Source organism: Anabrus simplex, chromosome 1, assembly GCF_040414725.1.
Source record: "Anabrus simplex isolate iqAnaSimp1 chromosome 1, ASM4041472v1, whole genome shotgun sequence".
Taxonomy (NCBI): Eukaryota; Metazoa; Arthropoda; class Insecta; order Orthoptera; family Tettigoniidae; genus Anabrus; species Anabrus simplex.
Window position 1 is genome coordinate 890,063,141 of NC_090265.1, and position 15,034 is coordinate 890,078,174.

A 15,034-nucleotide genomic window follows, 5' to 3' on the forward strand; every position below is an offset into this window, starting at 1 on the left:
AACCATGCGTCTTGGTAGCTGTGCTATTTACCAACTGATGAGCCCAACTTAGCACACTGGGGTGAAACACTGGCAACCAGGAATGCGTTAGCTGGAAAATATATAATGTCCAATAACGGACCAACTCTATTGGTATTATAATATGTTATCCTGTTTAGCATCTTGAGGGAAAGGACCCGTACTCAGATACGGATTTTTTCTACCATAAAGCATTTTAATTTCATTGTTTACATCTAAAACACAATCTGCACGATTATTTGAATACTCCCCTCTTTTTAATTTCACAAGTGCTGTTACTACTAATATCTATTTCTATATCACTTTAGATGCACACTCATCTGTGACACTGCAAGAGGGATTATCATCTGTACGGTATCTGATTCACTCACACTATAACTAAAAAGGAAAGAATCCTTTTTCACTAATTTGTTTGTTGCTCTTTCCTCATTTTTTTTCTGTGCCACTGAGATATTCGTATCTAACTTAAATTGCGTTCATTTTCATTTTTCAGTATAAACTACAGGACTATGATCTGTAACCGGTATTGAAGTCTCAGGTGTAATGATTTATTCAACTGCAACACAGAACAATATACGAACAAAATGAAATCAAACGCTCTTCAAATGGAATTTGAAAAATATCACATCGCACAACTGATAAGCCTAATATTAGCTTCGCGGAAATCGGCGGAAATCAGCTCGTTCGAAACTGATTTGACTGATTGTTGCTACATCAAATTCTTATTGGCATTGTACATTGTTGCTGAATAAAGTATGACAAAAGTTAAATGTTCAGCAAAAATTGTGTATATTACGATCCCAGGTACTCTACACATCAAGAAAGCATCATTTTCTAACTGAAATATGATAATTTGGTATCAGTTTCCATTGCTGTAATTATTTTTAATAATACAGTAGCTTGGAGCAGCTTTCTTTGTGAGGGGCGTGCCGCGGTGTTACGAGAGACGGCAAGGGCATTGTTTAGAGCTGTGATTTGTTAACACAAATACAATTGCGGCTCCTAGCTGCAACAACATGGCAATTCCTGTACGTAAAAATGATAAAAACGAACTATTTCCACTGATTCTACAAAACTGTCGTGATCTGACCTTCTGACCATTTCATTTTTATTTTTTTGAAAGGAATCTGCGGTAGGCCCAAACGTTACGCCCCTGCCAGCATGTCATTTACCTATGCGTTAGTCATTTGTTCGCTGCGATAAGGATATGTGTAGTCTTTCGGTCATCCAAACAGAGAAACTTCGGTGAATCACTGCGATAAGGATGGGTCTGTCCCCTCAACCTTCCCTACGGATACGAAAAATCAGGATCTGATAAGCGAATTCTTCCACTCCCCAAGATTAAATCAGGACTCAACTTATCCAGATAATAATTATATAATTTTTTTTACGTCTACCGGGCGAGTTGGCCGTGCGGTTCGGGGTGCGCGGTTGTGAGCTTGCATCCGGGAGACAGTGGGTTCAAACCCCACTGTCCGCAGCCCTGAAGATGGTTTTCCTTGGTTTCCAATTTTCACACCAGGCAAATGCTGGGGCTGTACTTTAATCAAGGCCACGGCCGCTTCCTTCCAACTCCTAGGCCTCTTCTATCCCATCGTCGCCACAAGACCTATCTGTGTCGATGCGACGTAAAGCCACTAGCAAAAAGAGAAAGGTTTTAGGTCGCACCGACACAGATAGGTCTTATGGTGACGATGGGATAGGAAAGGGCTAGGAATGGCAAAGAAGCGGCCATGGCCTTAATTAAGGTACAGCCCCAGCATTTGCCTGGCATGAAAATGGGAAAGTAAGGAAAACCATCTTCAGGGCTGCCGACAGTGGTGTTCGAACTCACTATCTTCCAAATGCAAGCTCACAGCAGAATAATAATTCATAATGATTGCTTAACATCGCTCCAATTGCTATAGTTTTAAAGAGACCTCGGAAAGCTAAAATTTTGCACTGAAAAGGGGTTCGTTAACGTACCAGAAAATCTGGTACCGTATGTGAGAAATTTACAAGAGGGCCTCAGACACATTTGACTGGATAAATAGAGAAATTAATATACGTAAGGTATTAAAACCTGTGAAAAAAAGAAAAAATGAAAACCTACAACCTGTTTTCCAGTCATTGACCGGGTCAGGGATGTAATGAATGAATCATATATAGGCTATTATTACGATGGGATCGCCACTCCCAAAGTGATTTAGTAATGAGTGATGCTATGAAATGAGAATGGAGAGTGTTGCTGGAATGAAATATGACAGGGAAAACCGGAGTACCCGGAGAAAAACCTGTCCCGCCTCCGCTTTGTCCAGCACAAATCTCACATGGAGTGACCGGGATTTGAACCACGGTATCCAGTGGTGAGAGGCCGACGCGCTGCCGTCTGAGCCACGGAGGCTTGCTAAAACCTGTGAATGAGAGCTTTTTTCATCGTACGTCCAATAGAGCTTTTCACAGTAGGCACATGTTGTAGGGCATGTTTCAGTATCTTTCTGACCATTCTGTCAACATGTCCCTTCCAGCTTTGTCCCTGAGTGTCTATATACTGAAGCACAGATTCAGTTCTTAAAGACGATCTGTTGCTTTTTATCTGTTAAATTGTCCGAGTCGTTGGCTGAATGGTCGGTGTACTGGCCTTCGTTTCGGAGGGTCCCGAGTTCGATTCGCAGCCGAGTCTGGAATTTTAACCTTCATTGGTTAATTCCAGTGGCCCGGGGGCTGGGCGTTCGTGCTATCCCAACATTCCTGCAATTCACGCCCCACACATAACACTATCCTTCACCACAATAACACGCAGTTACCTACACATGGCAGATGCCGCCCACCCTCATCGGAGGGTCTGCCTTACAAAGGCTGTACTCGGCTAGAAATAGCCACACGAAATTAATTAAACCTGTTAAATTACTGCGGTCCGCCTCTGTGGTGTAGTGGTTAGCGTGATTAGCTGCCACCCTCGGAGGTCCGGGTTCGATTCCCGGCTCTGCCACGAAATTTGAAAAGTGGTATGAGGGCTGGAACGGGGTCCACTCAGCCTCGGGAGGTCAACTGAGTAGAGGTGGGTTCGATTCCCACCTCAGCCATCCTGGAAGTGGTTTTCCGTGGTTTCCCACTTCCCCTCCAGGCGAATGCCGGGATGGTACCTAACTTAAGGCCACGGCCGCTTCCTTCCCTCTTCCTTGCCTATCCCTTCCAATCTTCCCATCCCTCCACAAGGCCCCTGTTCAGCATAGCAGGTGAGGCCGCCTGGGCGAGGTACTGGTCATATTCCCCAGTTGTATCCCCCGACCAAGAGTCAGACGCTCCAGGACACTGCCCTTGAGGCGGTAGAGGTGGGATCCCTCGCTGAGTCCGAGGGAAAAACCGAACCTGGAGGGTAAACAGATGATGATGATGATGATGATGATGAAATTACTGCGAATGGAATGAATTGATTGATTCATTTTCACGTGTAGTTAACTCAAATTAATCTTCCGAAATAAACGGGTCACACCAAGAGGCGGTGGCGGTGGGCCTGAACAATCAATCAATCAATCAATCAATCAATCAATCAATCAATCAATCAATCTGCTTTTAGGGCTGTCGCTCAGGTAGCTGATTCTCTATCATTTGCTTATCTTGCTTTTTCTTAAATATTTTCAACGAATTTGGAAATTTATCGAACATTTCTCTCGATAATTTATTCCAATCCCTCACCCCTCGTCTTATAAATGAATATTTGCCCCAATCTGTCCTCTTGAATTCCAACTTTATATTCCTATTATAATCTTTCCTACTTTTAAAAGCTCCACTCAAGCTTATTCTTCTACTTACGTCATTCCACGTCAACTCAGTTCAGACATCTCGAAACATACCACACTGTTGAGCATTCGTCTCCTTACTCCCAAGTCTTCCCAGCCCAAAGTTTGCAACATTTTCGTACTGAGCTCGATAGCTGCGGTCGCTTAAGTGCGGCCAGTATCCAGTATTCGGGAGATAGTAGGTTCGAACCCCACTGTCGGCAGCCCTGAAATTGGTTTTTCGTGGTTTCCCATTTTCACACCAGGCAAATTCAGGGGCTGTACCTTAATTAAGGCCACGGCCGCTTTCTTCCCACTCCTAGCCCTTTCCTATCCCATAGTCGCCATAAGACCTATCTGTGTCGGTACGACGTAAAGCAACTAGCAACATTTTCGTAACATTACTCCTTTGTCAGAAATCACCCGGAACAAATCGTGCTGTTTTCCTTTGAACTTTTTTCCGGTCCTCGTATCAAATAGTCCTGGTGAGGGTCCCATACATTAGAGCCACACACTAACTGCGGTCTTACCAGAGACTTAATGCGCCCTCTATTTTACAAGACGTGATGCCTAAATACTCTCATAACCAAGTGAAGAGATCTGTAACCTTTCATAAGAATCTCGCTAATATGATTTCCCCAATGAACATCATTCCTTATATCAATACCTAGGTACTTACATTATTCCCCATGAGGTACTATCACCCCAACAACACAATAATTAAAACTGAGAAACTGAAACTTACAACTTGACTTTTCATCCTATTTATATTTAATACCATTGTCTGCTGTCCATCTCACAACATTGTTTAAATAATAACGTTATTGGTGGTGGTGGTAATTATTGTTTTAAGAAGAAGTACAACCAGGCAACCATTCTTTACCTAATACTAATCAGAGGGAGAAAATGGAAGGGATCCGACACTTCGAAAAATGAAGATATCGGCCAAAGGAAGACAACGGCCACGAAGGGCGTGAAAAATTAAAGACTCCCTAGCCCTCGGAAACCTAATAGCGTCGGGGTCGGAAAAGAACAAGAGTTGATCAAGAGAGGTCGGATAGGATAGATGACAGTGAGGAGCCTGGCACAAGTAAGTGGTTGCAATTCCAGACTCAGCTAGGGGCCCCGTGGTCGCCAACCCGCGCTCCAAACTTCAGAGCCCCTGGGCCCCTTTTAGTACCCTCTTACGACAGGCAGGGGATACCGTGGGCGTTATTCTACCGCCCCCACCCACAGGGGATAATGTTATTGGTTTTTACGTCCCACTAACTACTTTTAGCCTACGGTTTTCGGAGACGCTGAGGTGCCGGAATTTAGTCTCGCAGAAGTACCAGTAAATCTACCGACACGAGGCTGACGTATTTGAGCACCTTCAAATGCCACCGGACTGAGCCAGGATCGAATCTGCCAAGTTGGCGGGGGGTCATAAGCAGTGGCGTATCCTGGACTCTCCACTGAGGCATGCAACTATATAGTAACACAAAATGCATTAAGTAAATTTCAATTATACTCACCCTAATTACATGTAGGTGAAATTGAAACTGAGATTCTTTTTGCGAAATTCCTCAGTGACGTCACTGTATAAGTCCTCGCGTGTTTTCATCTTAACAAGATCTTTCTCAATAGACATCATTCCTAATGCAGAGAGTCGACTTTGACTTTGAGAATTGCGGACGAAAGATTTTATTCGCTTTAAGGCCGAGAAAGAGCGTTCTACAGATGATGAAGCGGGAATAGTAGTAATCAATGTCCACAACTTATAAAGCTCGGGAAGACCGCTGTGGAGACCACTGGTCAATAGGAATTTCTGGATTTGAGCCACAGTCTTATCTTTGAAGTGTTCAGAAGCGAGCATTGCCCTCAAAAGTCGTACTATATCAACATTTGTTTTATAAACTTCAATCAATTTACTGAACTGCTCTTCAGGAAAATCGCCAGAAAAAAAAAAAAAAAGAAAATTTCTTTCAATCAAGCATTTCAATGAAGGCCAGATCTCTTAATGAACAGAAGCGATATTTTAACTGTGCTAGAATAATATCATATATTTCCAGGTAAACCCTCACATACTCATCTTTAACCGAAAATGAAGTTTCATCCTTTATTCTCTTCCTTAGTGGATCAAATTTCTCTTCTTTTCTATCCCAGATGTTATCAAATCCACTGTTTCGCATTATAGATACTTTAGTTTCTAAATAATTCACTTCTCGGGTGCAATATGCAATGTCTACGGTCTTAGATTGAAGGATGATATATGTAACATCAGTCAATGAAAATATTTCATTTAAAACTTTCAGAATAAAATTGAACTGAAATTCTATTAACTTCACGAGAAACCCGGTTGCCTCATTAATTGTATTGTTATCCTAGTTCCCAGGTTCCTCCAAAATACTTTCGAAAAGCTCTTGGAAAGGAGAACGATATTCCGCGATGGTCTGTACTAAACAGCTGCAATAGTTCACCTTGTTGGAGCAAGTTTAGGAAACCTTTTCTTGAGGATACTGTCCAGCAGATTAGTTCTCTTTAGAAGAATTGCTAAAAAATGTCGCAAAGCCACTCATCATTGCGAAGAATATACGACATTCTTTTGTCATGAAACGACTTGAGAGAAGACTAAATTAAGCTTGTGAGCGTAGCAGTGGGTGAATACAGCCTCAGTAACTACTTTTAATTTAGCGTGCATACCATTCAGCTGACCTGCAAGCACCGCCGCTCCATCGAAAATCTGCGCAACTAATTTTTCACGGCAGTCAAAGTTATCCAGACACTCAATCGCAAGTCTCACCAATGCATTCGCTGTCCTATCCGAACTCACATTATACAGTAGAGACCAAAAATCTTTCAACATCACCATTATGAACAATAGATAACTGTGAAAAGTTCGAAACATTATAAGTCTCATCGATCATAATTCCTACGAATTTAGCTTCCCCAACCTGAATCTTTATTTCAGCGGTCATTACGATGCAGATGCTTTGAATTAAATCGTTCTGAAATAGCGTATGGCTTTTAGTGCCGGGAGTGTCCGAGGACAAGTTCGGCTCGCCAGGTGCAGGGCTTTTGAATTGACTCCCGTAGGCGACCTGCGCGTCGTGATGAGGATGAAATACACCCAGCATGGTTAAAATTCCCGACCCTGCCGGGAATCGAACCCGGGAGCCCTGTGGCCAAATGCCAGCACACTAACCATTTAGCCATGGAGCCGGACAAATCTTTCTGAATGAGTGGAAACAGTCCTGTAAATGCACTCGATTTTGTGAAGTGATTAATTTTTCATCAAACTCTGCTAACAATTTAATTAGTTATTTGTAATTCCCTCTGTTGTTGGATTCACTAGCCTCATTGCGCCCACGGAATGGTAACTCTTGCTTCCACAAAAAGCATGTCACCGCAATCAGCCGTTTCAGAATTTTCCTGTTTTTCTTAACGGCTTCGTTGTGCCTGAGAACATTTTCCTACTTCTGCTTATCCAACTGCAAATCTATCCTAGTTTTACCAAAGGTACCTAAGGATATCCATGCGTGGATATGACAATCGTTTCTTGCTGTTCCAAGGGGAATTTTCAGAAACAAACAATAAGCAAGGCCAACAGAATAATTTGTTTAGTGACTCAGAGCCATAGAGCCAAACAGTTTTACTGGAAGTTTCTGTATTGAACGTGCAAACACAATTCTTGTTTTCTGTTTTTTAAATTTTTTATTTAAATTTATTTAAATTTGCGAGGGAAGGGAGAGGTTTCCCGGCTTTAACTATTTGAATCTTTTCATCAAACGAACGGCCAGTAAATGGCTTTTCAACAGATATCCGTTTTAGACTCATCCATCGTTAAAATACCACACATGCAGAGAATATAAAAAAACACAAAAAACGACGAACAACACAGGGACAACACACATAGAATGAACTCAATAATCAGCTAAACACACAATGACCAAATTGAGCAGTGATTTAATTGTGATCCCAGTACCGGTATCGCTTTAGCGATCCTCACTCAGGCTGTTTGGGGAAATAGATTTAAGAATAATAGAAATATGGTGTTGGTTGATAATAATAATAATAATAATAATAATAATAATAATAATAATAATAATAATAATAGATGTGTTGTAAATAGTGGCATTCGTAGGTAGAAGTCCGTTATTAATATTAGTTTGGCGAGTGAACTTGTGGCATCGTACCATGACTGTTGTAATAGTTCCTAATATGTTTGTTTCAAAGACTGGTAGCAGACTCGGCGGTCACCCATCCGGGTACTAGCCATGCCCAATGTTGCTTCACTGTGGAGTTTGCAGTGTCGCGCCAGAGGGCTCTGTCATTGTTGGTTACGCAAAAATTGCTTTGCGTGTGCGAGGTGTCCAGTTGTTTCCAGTGCTTCTGTTATGGTGGAACTTTGGTTATTTCTTATGGTATTTATGGTACGGTAGGTATTTGTGGTTTGTGAGTAGGTTATTGAGGTTGGTATCTTCTTGTGTGGTTATTGCAAGGCTAGAAGGCTGCTGTTGTTTGGTAGGAAGTGAGGACTTTACTTTGTTCTTCTTGGGCCTGGCGGGGTTTACTGGGAGGTGGGGGTCGTGGTATTTTGCTGGGTGGGCGTTGGAAGTGGCCTGGTTTGGGCTGAGATTAGGTTTAGTAGCAATAGCTGTAGCAGGGCTGTTGTGTCTGGAGTGAGTGGGGTGGGGAGCGGAGTGGTAGGTCCTGGGTTCGGTTGCGTGGTTGGTGGGGTCGGTAGGCTGAGTAGAGGGGGGTGGCTGTGTGATTGAATGAACTCACTACTCAGCCAACTCAAGCACTGGAGGTAAGTCACCCCCAGTGATCTCAATATATTATAGAGCTCAATGGTCACCCCAGTGGCATTTGTCAGTTTCGTCTATTTGGTTTCGTCCGGTTGGATTCTCGCTAGGGGGTAATCCGTGGGTCCCGTTCGCAGTAATCTTAGACATGGCGACTTTCTCCAAATTGCTAACAGATGGCAGAGGGTAGCACGTGTATGGGGTGACAAAGTGTGACCAAGTTTCAATTGCAGCGACATCATTCGGAGGGTTTCAGAACTATGTCTGCCACCGAATGCAATTTTAAGATTGAATGCCTTACATCCTTAACTCCTGCATTTGCTCTCTCTTTCTTTCAAGAGTGGAATAGATGGCGAGACTACACCAGCACCACAGGTAGTCAAGCAACGGAACTAGTACATTTGCGCGGAACTTTTGAACTTCTAAGGGATGAAATCGTTAATATTTGACTTGAAACAACCTAAAATCATACTTCAGACAGTTATTTGCGTTATCGTAACGCATACAATGCATGCTTTGCATTCAAGGAGAATACGGCCCTGGTCATAAGGTCAGTGCCTCAACCGTCTGAACCACTCAGCCCGGCACAACATTAAGTCCCCCTGCAGTCGCCCACAATCCTGCAACTCATTTGTTAACCTGCACAGTATAACATCATCCGCAAATACCCTTATATGTGATTCCAGATTTTTACTCACATCATTTGTATATATTAGAAAACATAAAGGTCCAATAATATTGCCCTGCGGGGCAGCCCCATCTTAATCATTATTGGATCAGATAACGCTTCACCTACTCTAATTCTCTGAGTTCTGTTTTCTAAAAATGTATTACCCATTCAACCCCTCATTTTCGTCAGTTATCTCCCATGATCTACACTATCAAAAGCCTTGGATAGCTCAATAGCGGTACATTCCATTTGATCTCCTGAATCTAAAATAACTGCAATATCTTGCTGGAATCCTACAAGTTATCACTTCACTGGAATAACCTTTCCTAAACACGAACTGCCTTCTATCAAACCAGTTAGTAATTTCGCAAACGTATCTAATATAATCAGAAAGAATGCTTTCCCAGAGCTTACAAACAACACATGTCAAGCTGACTAGCCTGTAATTATCCGCTTTAACATTGTCACGCTTTCCCTTGTATGTACACTGAGGGTGGCGTGCGCCATCTTGGAGTAAATTACTACGGAAGTAGCGTTTACTAAAGAAGTCCATACTACAGAAGTAAATTACTACGGGAGTTATTTACTCCGGAAGTAATGTCGGAGAGTTGAAGTACAGTTTACTCTTTTAGTTACTACTATTGAGACTGCTATAGCGACTCTCCATTCATGTGGTATTGCTTCTTCATGTAAACAGTAATCAAATAAGTATTTCAGATATGGCAATAGTAATGGCGTAGATACGACTATTCCTTGGGGGGTGTATGAATAGTAACAATATTAATGATGACAATAATAATAATACATATTTTAAATCAATGATTTTGCATATAGATGTTTTATTGATTTTACCTTCATAAAATATAAAGTCCGCCTCTGTGGTGTAGTGATTAGCGTGATTAGCTGCCACCCCCGGAGGCCCGGGTTCGATTCCAGGTTCTTTTTTTTTTGCTACGGGCTTTACGTCGCACCGACACAGATAGGTCTTATGGCGACGATGGGATAGGAAAGGCCTAGGAGTTGGAAGGAAGCGGCCGTGGCCTTAATTAAGGTACAGCCCCAGCATTTGCCTGGTGTGAAAATGGGAAACCACGGAAAACCATCTTCAGGGCTGCCGATAGTGGGATTCGAACCTACTATCTCCCGGATGCAAGCTCACAGCCGCGCGCCTCTACACGCACGGCCAACTCGCCCGGTGATTCCAGGTTCTACCACGAAATTTGAAAAGTGGTACGAGGGCTGGAACGGGGTCCACTCAGCCTCGGGAGGTCAACTGAGTAGAGGTGGGTTCGATTCCCACCTCAGCCATCCTGGAAGTGGTTTTCCGTGGTTTCCCACTTCTCCTCCAGGAAAATGCCGGGATGGTACCTAACTTCAGGCCACGGCCGCTTCCTTCCCTCTTCCTTGTCTATCCCGTCCAAGGCCCCTGTTCAGCATCTTCACAGCAGGTGAGGCCGGCTGAGCCAGATACTGGTCCTACTCCCGGGTTGTGTCCCCCGACCAAAAGTATCACGCTCCAGGACACATGTCCTTGAGGCGGTAGAGGTGAGTCCCTTGCCGAGTCCGAGTGAAAAACCAACCCTGGAGGGTAACAGATTAAGAAGAAGAAGAAGAAGAAGAAGAAGGCGGCTCTACCTATCCGTTGATTATATATTGATTTTAAATCCGACATTTGATCACACTCGCTTACACTATGCGACGTGCGAGGACGGCGACGATTTCACGATTCCACCCTGGATAAAATACCTGTACGGTATCTACTTTGTTTATACACAAAAGTATTAAGTTTGTACTTTTGAACATTTCTCAAATTAGCTTTTAATATTGATCATTCTACAATTAATATTGGAAGTTATTTTATTTAGGTAAAATGTCCGCCTCTGTGGTGTAGTGATTAGTGTGATCAGCTGCCAGCCCCTGAGGCTCGGCTTCGATTCCCGGTTCTGCCACGAAATTAGAAAAGTGATGCGAGGGCTGGAACGGCGTCCACTCAGCCTCGGGAGGTCAACTAAGCAGAGGGGGTGATCGATTCCCACCTCAGCCATCCTCGAAGTGGTTTTCCGTGGTTTCCCCACTTCTCCTCCAGGCAAATGCCGGGATGGTACCTAACTTAAGGCCACGACCGAGTCCTTCCCTCTTCCTTGTCTATCCCTTCCAATCTTCCCATCTCCCACAAGACTCCTGTTCAACATAGTATGTGAAAGTCTTAGGCTACACTCCAGGACACATCCCTTGAGGCGGTAGAGGTGGGATCCCTCGCTGAGTCCGAAGGAAAAACCAACCCTGGAGGGTAAACGGATTAAGAAAGAAAGAAAAATTCTTCTTCCAAGTTGTAGATGAATTTTCATTCCGTCCTTTGTCATGAGATATAAAATGAGTGCCTTAAATAGATATGTGCTACGATAATTAGAATTTTCAACAGATTGCTGTTAAGTTCACAGACTTCTCTGAGCGCAGATTAAAGATGCCTCCATACAATACTGAAGTGATTGATTGATCTGGGGCGTAACAGCCGCGTGGCATTGTCCCTAGTTTCTCATCAAGGCGGCCGAGGTTCAAATCCCATATGAAATGAAAAGTCACGTTCCTCTGTTTCGGATTACACGTAAAACTAAAGGTCCTATGGCTGTGAACATGTCAACATTCACACAAAACTATAAACTTAGTTAGCTTTAGCATTCATTAATAGATTATTTTAAATACCGGCATCGTAGTCTACTTAGTACAAACTAACTTGCACTTCAACTGCAATAAATCTGACGAATATTTCATTTCCTGCTTCTCCAGACAGTCAGAAAAAAGAAAAAAAATGCGAGGCGAAGTACCTGCTGTACCATACTTCGTAAGATGCATGGTCTACTTCGCGCCGTTAGGAACAGAGGTTTGGCAACTTAATACTTACGGAATCGTTGACCGATGACTTAATATCTAGATTAAATACTATCTTCCTGATTCGTATGCAATGTCTGCTGTTCTCGTCTAAGACGATCCGTATGATATGGATCGCTGACGCGGGAACTTTCCCGAGAGCAGTCGCTTTCGGACGGCGGTACAGTGCTCAGTCTTTCAGCGTCTATCCGTGGTCCAGTACAGGCAATATGTTCCAGCGGTCGGTACGCCATATGAGCCAGGTGCTGGGGCGCGGGGACCAGTTCCCGGCCAGGCACATTGGACCTCGTCAAACCCAACAGACTGAGATGCTCGAACTCATAGGTTTCCGGGTGAGTGCGTTCTTAATACCTTAATTCAAGTCAGTGTTTCAGAACTCGAGATGTATGGTAGTCTAGCATTTAACAGCGTGAGTGAAATGCGTTTTGTGTTGGTCTAGAAATGAGAATGGTGTTTCGAGATTTAACCAAAGTATGTAAGGACACTTGCCCGAAGTGACAGAAGATAACTCACTCAGGATGGCCAATTTTGGAGTGGAGATTCATGATCTCATGTACAGGTAAAGCAACAGGCATTGAGGTCTCTCAAGTATCTTCTTGTTTTTTCCCAATTTATTGGGGTCGCCACTTAATATTTGGATCTGGCCCAGTTTTTCGGCCGGATGTCCGTCCTGACGCCAATCCTAGGTGGAGGGATGTATTCACTATTATATATTTCTCTGGTAGGGTGGTGTGTTGAATGTAGATTAAGATAAATGTATTAAGATGAACACAAATACCCAGTCCCTGGGACAGAGGAATGAACCATACCTTATTAAAATGCTCAGCTGGGAATCAAACCCTGGGTCCTTTATGCCAAAGGCCAGTATGCTGACCATTCCATCAAGGAGCTGGACTGAAGTCTCTCAAGTGTAAAGAAAAAAATATACACGAAAGGATGCAGAAGGTGTTCAAAGACCTAACACAGACTGTTTATTGAAATCAGTTTCTCAGTAAAACAATCATAATTTTTTTCCGTCCCACTAACTACTCTTGACAACTTTTGGAGAGGCCGAGGAGCCGGAATTTTGTCCCACAGGAGTTCTTTTATGTGCCAGTAAATCTACAACATGAGACAGCCAGGATCGAACCTACCTAGTTGGGGTCAGAAGGCCAGTGCTTCAACTGTCTGAGTGACTCAGCCTGACTCTCAGTGAAACAAAATAAATTGAAAGAAATTTCAGCTAGCAGGGAAGTGGTCTAAAATATTTATCAGTGATGTCCATAACAGTTCATTCAGAATTTATTGGTTATCAGTTAGCGTAGATATCCATCTATTATTCTTTAGTTAATAGACTTCTGATACAGTCAGACGATAAAACCAGGCTCCATGGCTGAATGGTCAGTGTCTTTGCCTTCGGTCCACAGGGTCCCAGGCTGAGTCGAGAGATTTTAATCTTAAACGGTTAATTCCCCTGGCTCAGAGACTGGGAATTTGTGCCATCCCCAACATTTTGGCAACTTACACAAACCACACACCATCCACTCTCATTAGAAGGACTGCATCAGGCTAGCAATAACCATACAAAATTATTATTATTATTATTATTATTATTATTATTATTATTATTATTATTATTAACCCGGTTGGACACGCGCTCTCTGTCAAGACGCAAAGAAGCGTGATGGGTGAAAATTACCCACAAGCAATAATCCTCCTTAATTCTAAATTATAATGATTGGAAACCCTGTACATGAAGATACATTGATGTAGTTAAGAATGGATATTGAAATATTCATGTTCTCATAACATATACTGTACACTGGCATGACTCAGTTGTTTATATTACTTTGCTTATATTAGACACATATTTTCTGTATCAAAAGAGTAACATATGATAAACACCTGCTGGGTGTACTGCAGAGGGAAGAGAAGAGGGTAAGAACTGTAGAGGTTCAAAGATCAGACTAGATTACACTTCACACCTTATCCATTACTTCCTGTTGCTTGTTCACATGTTCCACACATTCTCCATGCACTGGCTTCACATATTCACGACAAATCCATTTTTCATACATTAAACAACACGTTGTGGTTTTTCTGTCCCTTTTTACTTTCACGGCCTTTGCATCTTCCTGCTTGACGCTCTCTGAGGACTGTACTTTCCCTTTCCTCAGATTTTCCAGAAAGCCAATGAATACGAATTCGGAGATTTGTTGGTAGAGTCAATATTGTACTTCTCAATGCCAAATGTTTCTTTGTGAGATCAAATGACAGCGTTTTCAAGGAATTTTGATGGAATGTAGGTTCAGATTTAAGTTGAAATTGTTTGGTTTATAGATGACTTGAGCATTTGAAATGGGATACAATTGCCAATTACTAATTCCTATAGAGGAAATAAATATATTAGGAACGTGCTGATCAATTTCTTTGACATTGTCAAGTTTTCAGTCATCACTAGCCGCGATGTTGCTGTCTTCGTTGGCAGCAACAGGTTTACAATTTCATTCTGCATCATAGAGTGATAGTTCCTGAAATTCACTAAAAATTTTCATAAAATCACACACATACTCAGACGTGCCAACTCCCCTGATTTAAGCGGCAAACTCCGTATTTTTGGTCCTTCCTCCCTCTCTCCCGATTTCAGAGACTTACCTCATGATTTTGAGAACAGATTTAGTGTTCCTGAATTTTTTGAAAATCCCAGGTTTTGCCTTGTTCTTTAAGTAGCTGGAGAGAATTGACATTCAGTGGGCTCTGGCAAGACAGATGCAATCAGCTGGTGGTGTTCTTAAATAAGACAGAATCTCTAACGTAATGCTTTTTATTTTATAATTTCCACACAGCAATGGCAACTGTAAGACTGCTTTTTAGTATATTTACAAGGACAAAAACTCAATTCAGATCAAAGCTTCCTGAAAAGGAATTCT

General features: G+C 42.5%; 1 protein-coding gene across 1 annotated transcript in view; it reads left to right on the top strand.

Moving 5' to 3' along the window:
• Positions 1 to 12,254: 12,254 nt before the first annotated feature.
• The window catches only part of LOC136857704 (glycine dehydrogenase (decarboxylating), mitochondrial), a 110,064-nt gene continuing 107,284 nt past the window's right edge, over positions 12,255 to 15,034 (top strand). The window contains exon 1 of the mRNA XM_067136568.2: positions 12,255 to 12,457. Coding sequence (XP_066992669.1) covers positions 12,335 to 12,457 — 123 coding nt within the window. The 5' untranslated portion in view covers positions 12,255 to 12,334. The remainder of the gene's footprint in view (positions 12,458 to 15,034) is intronic.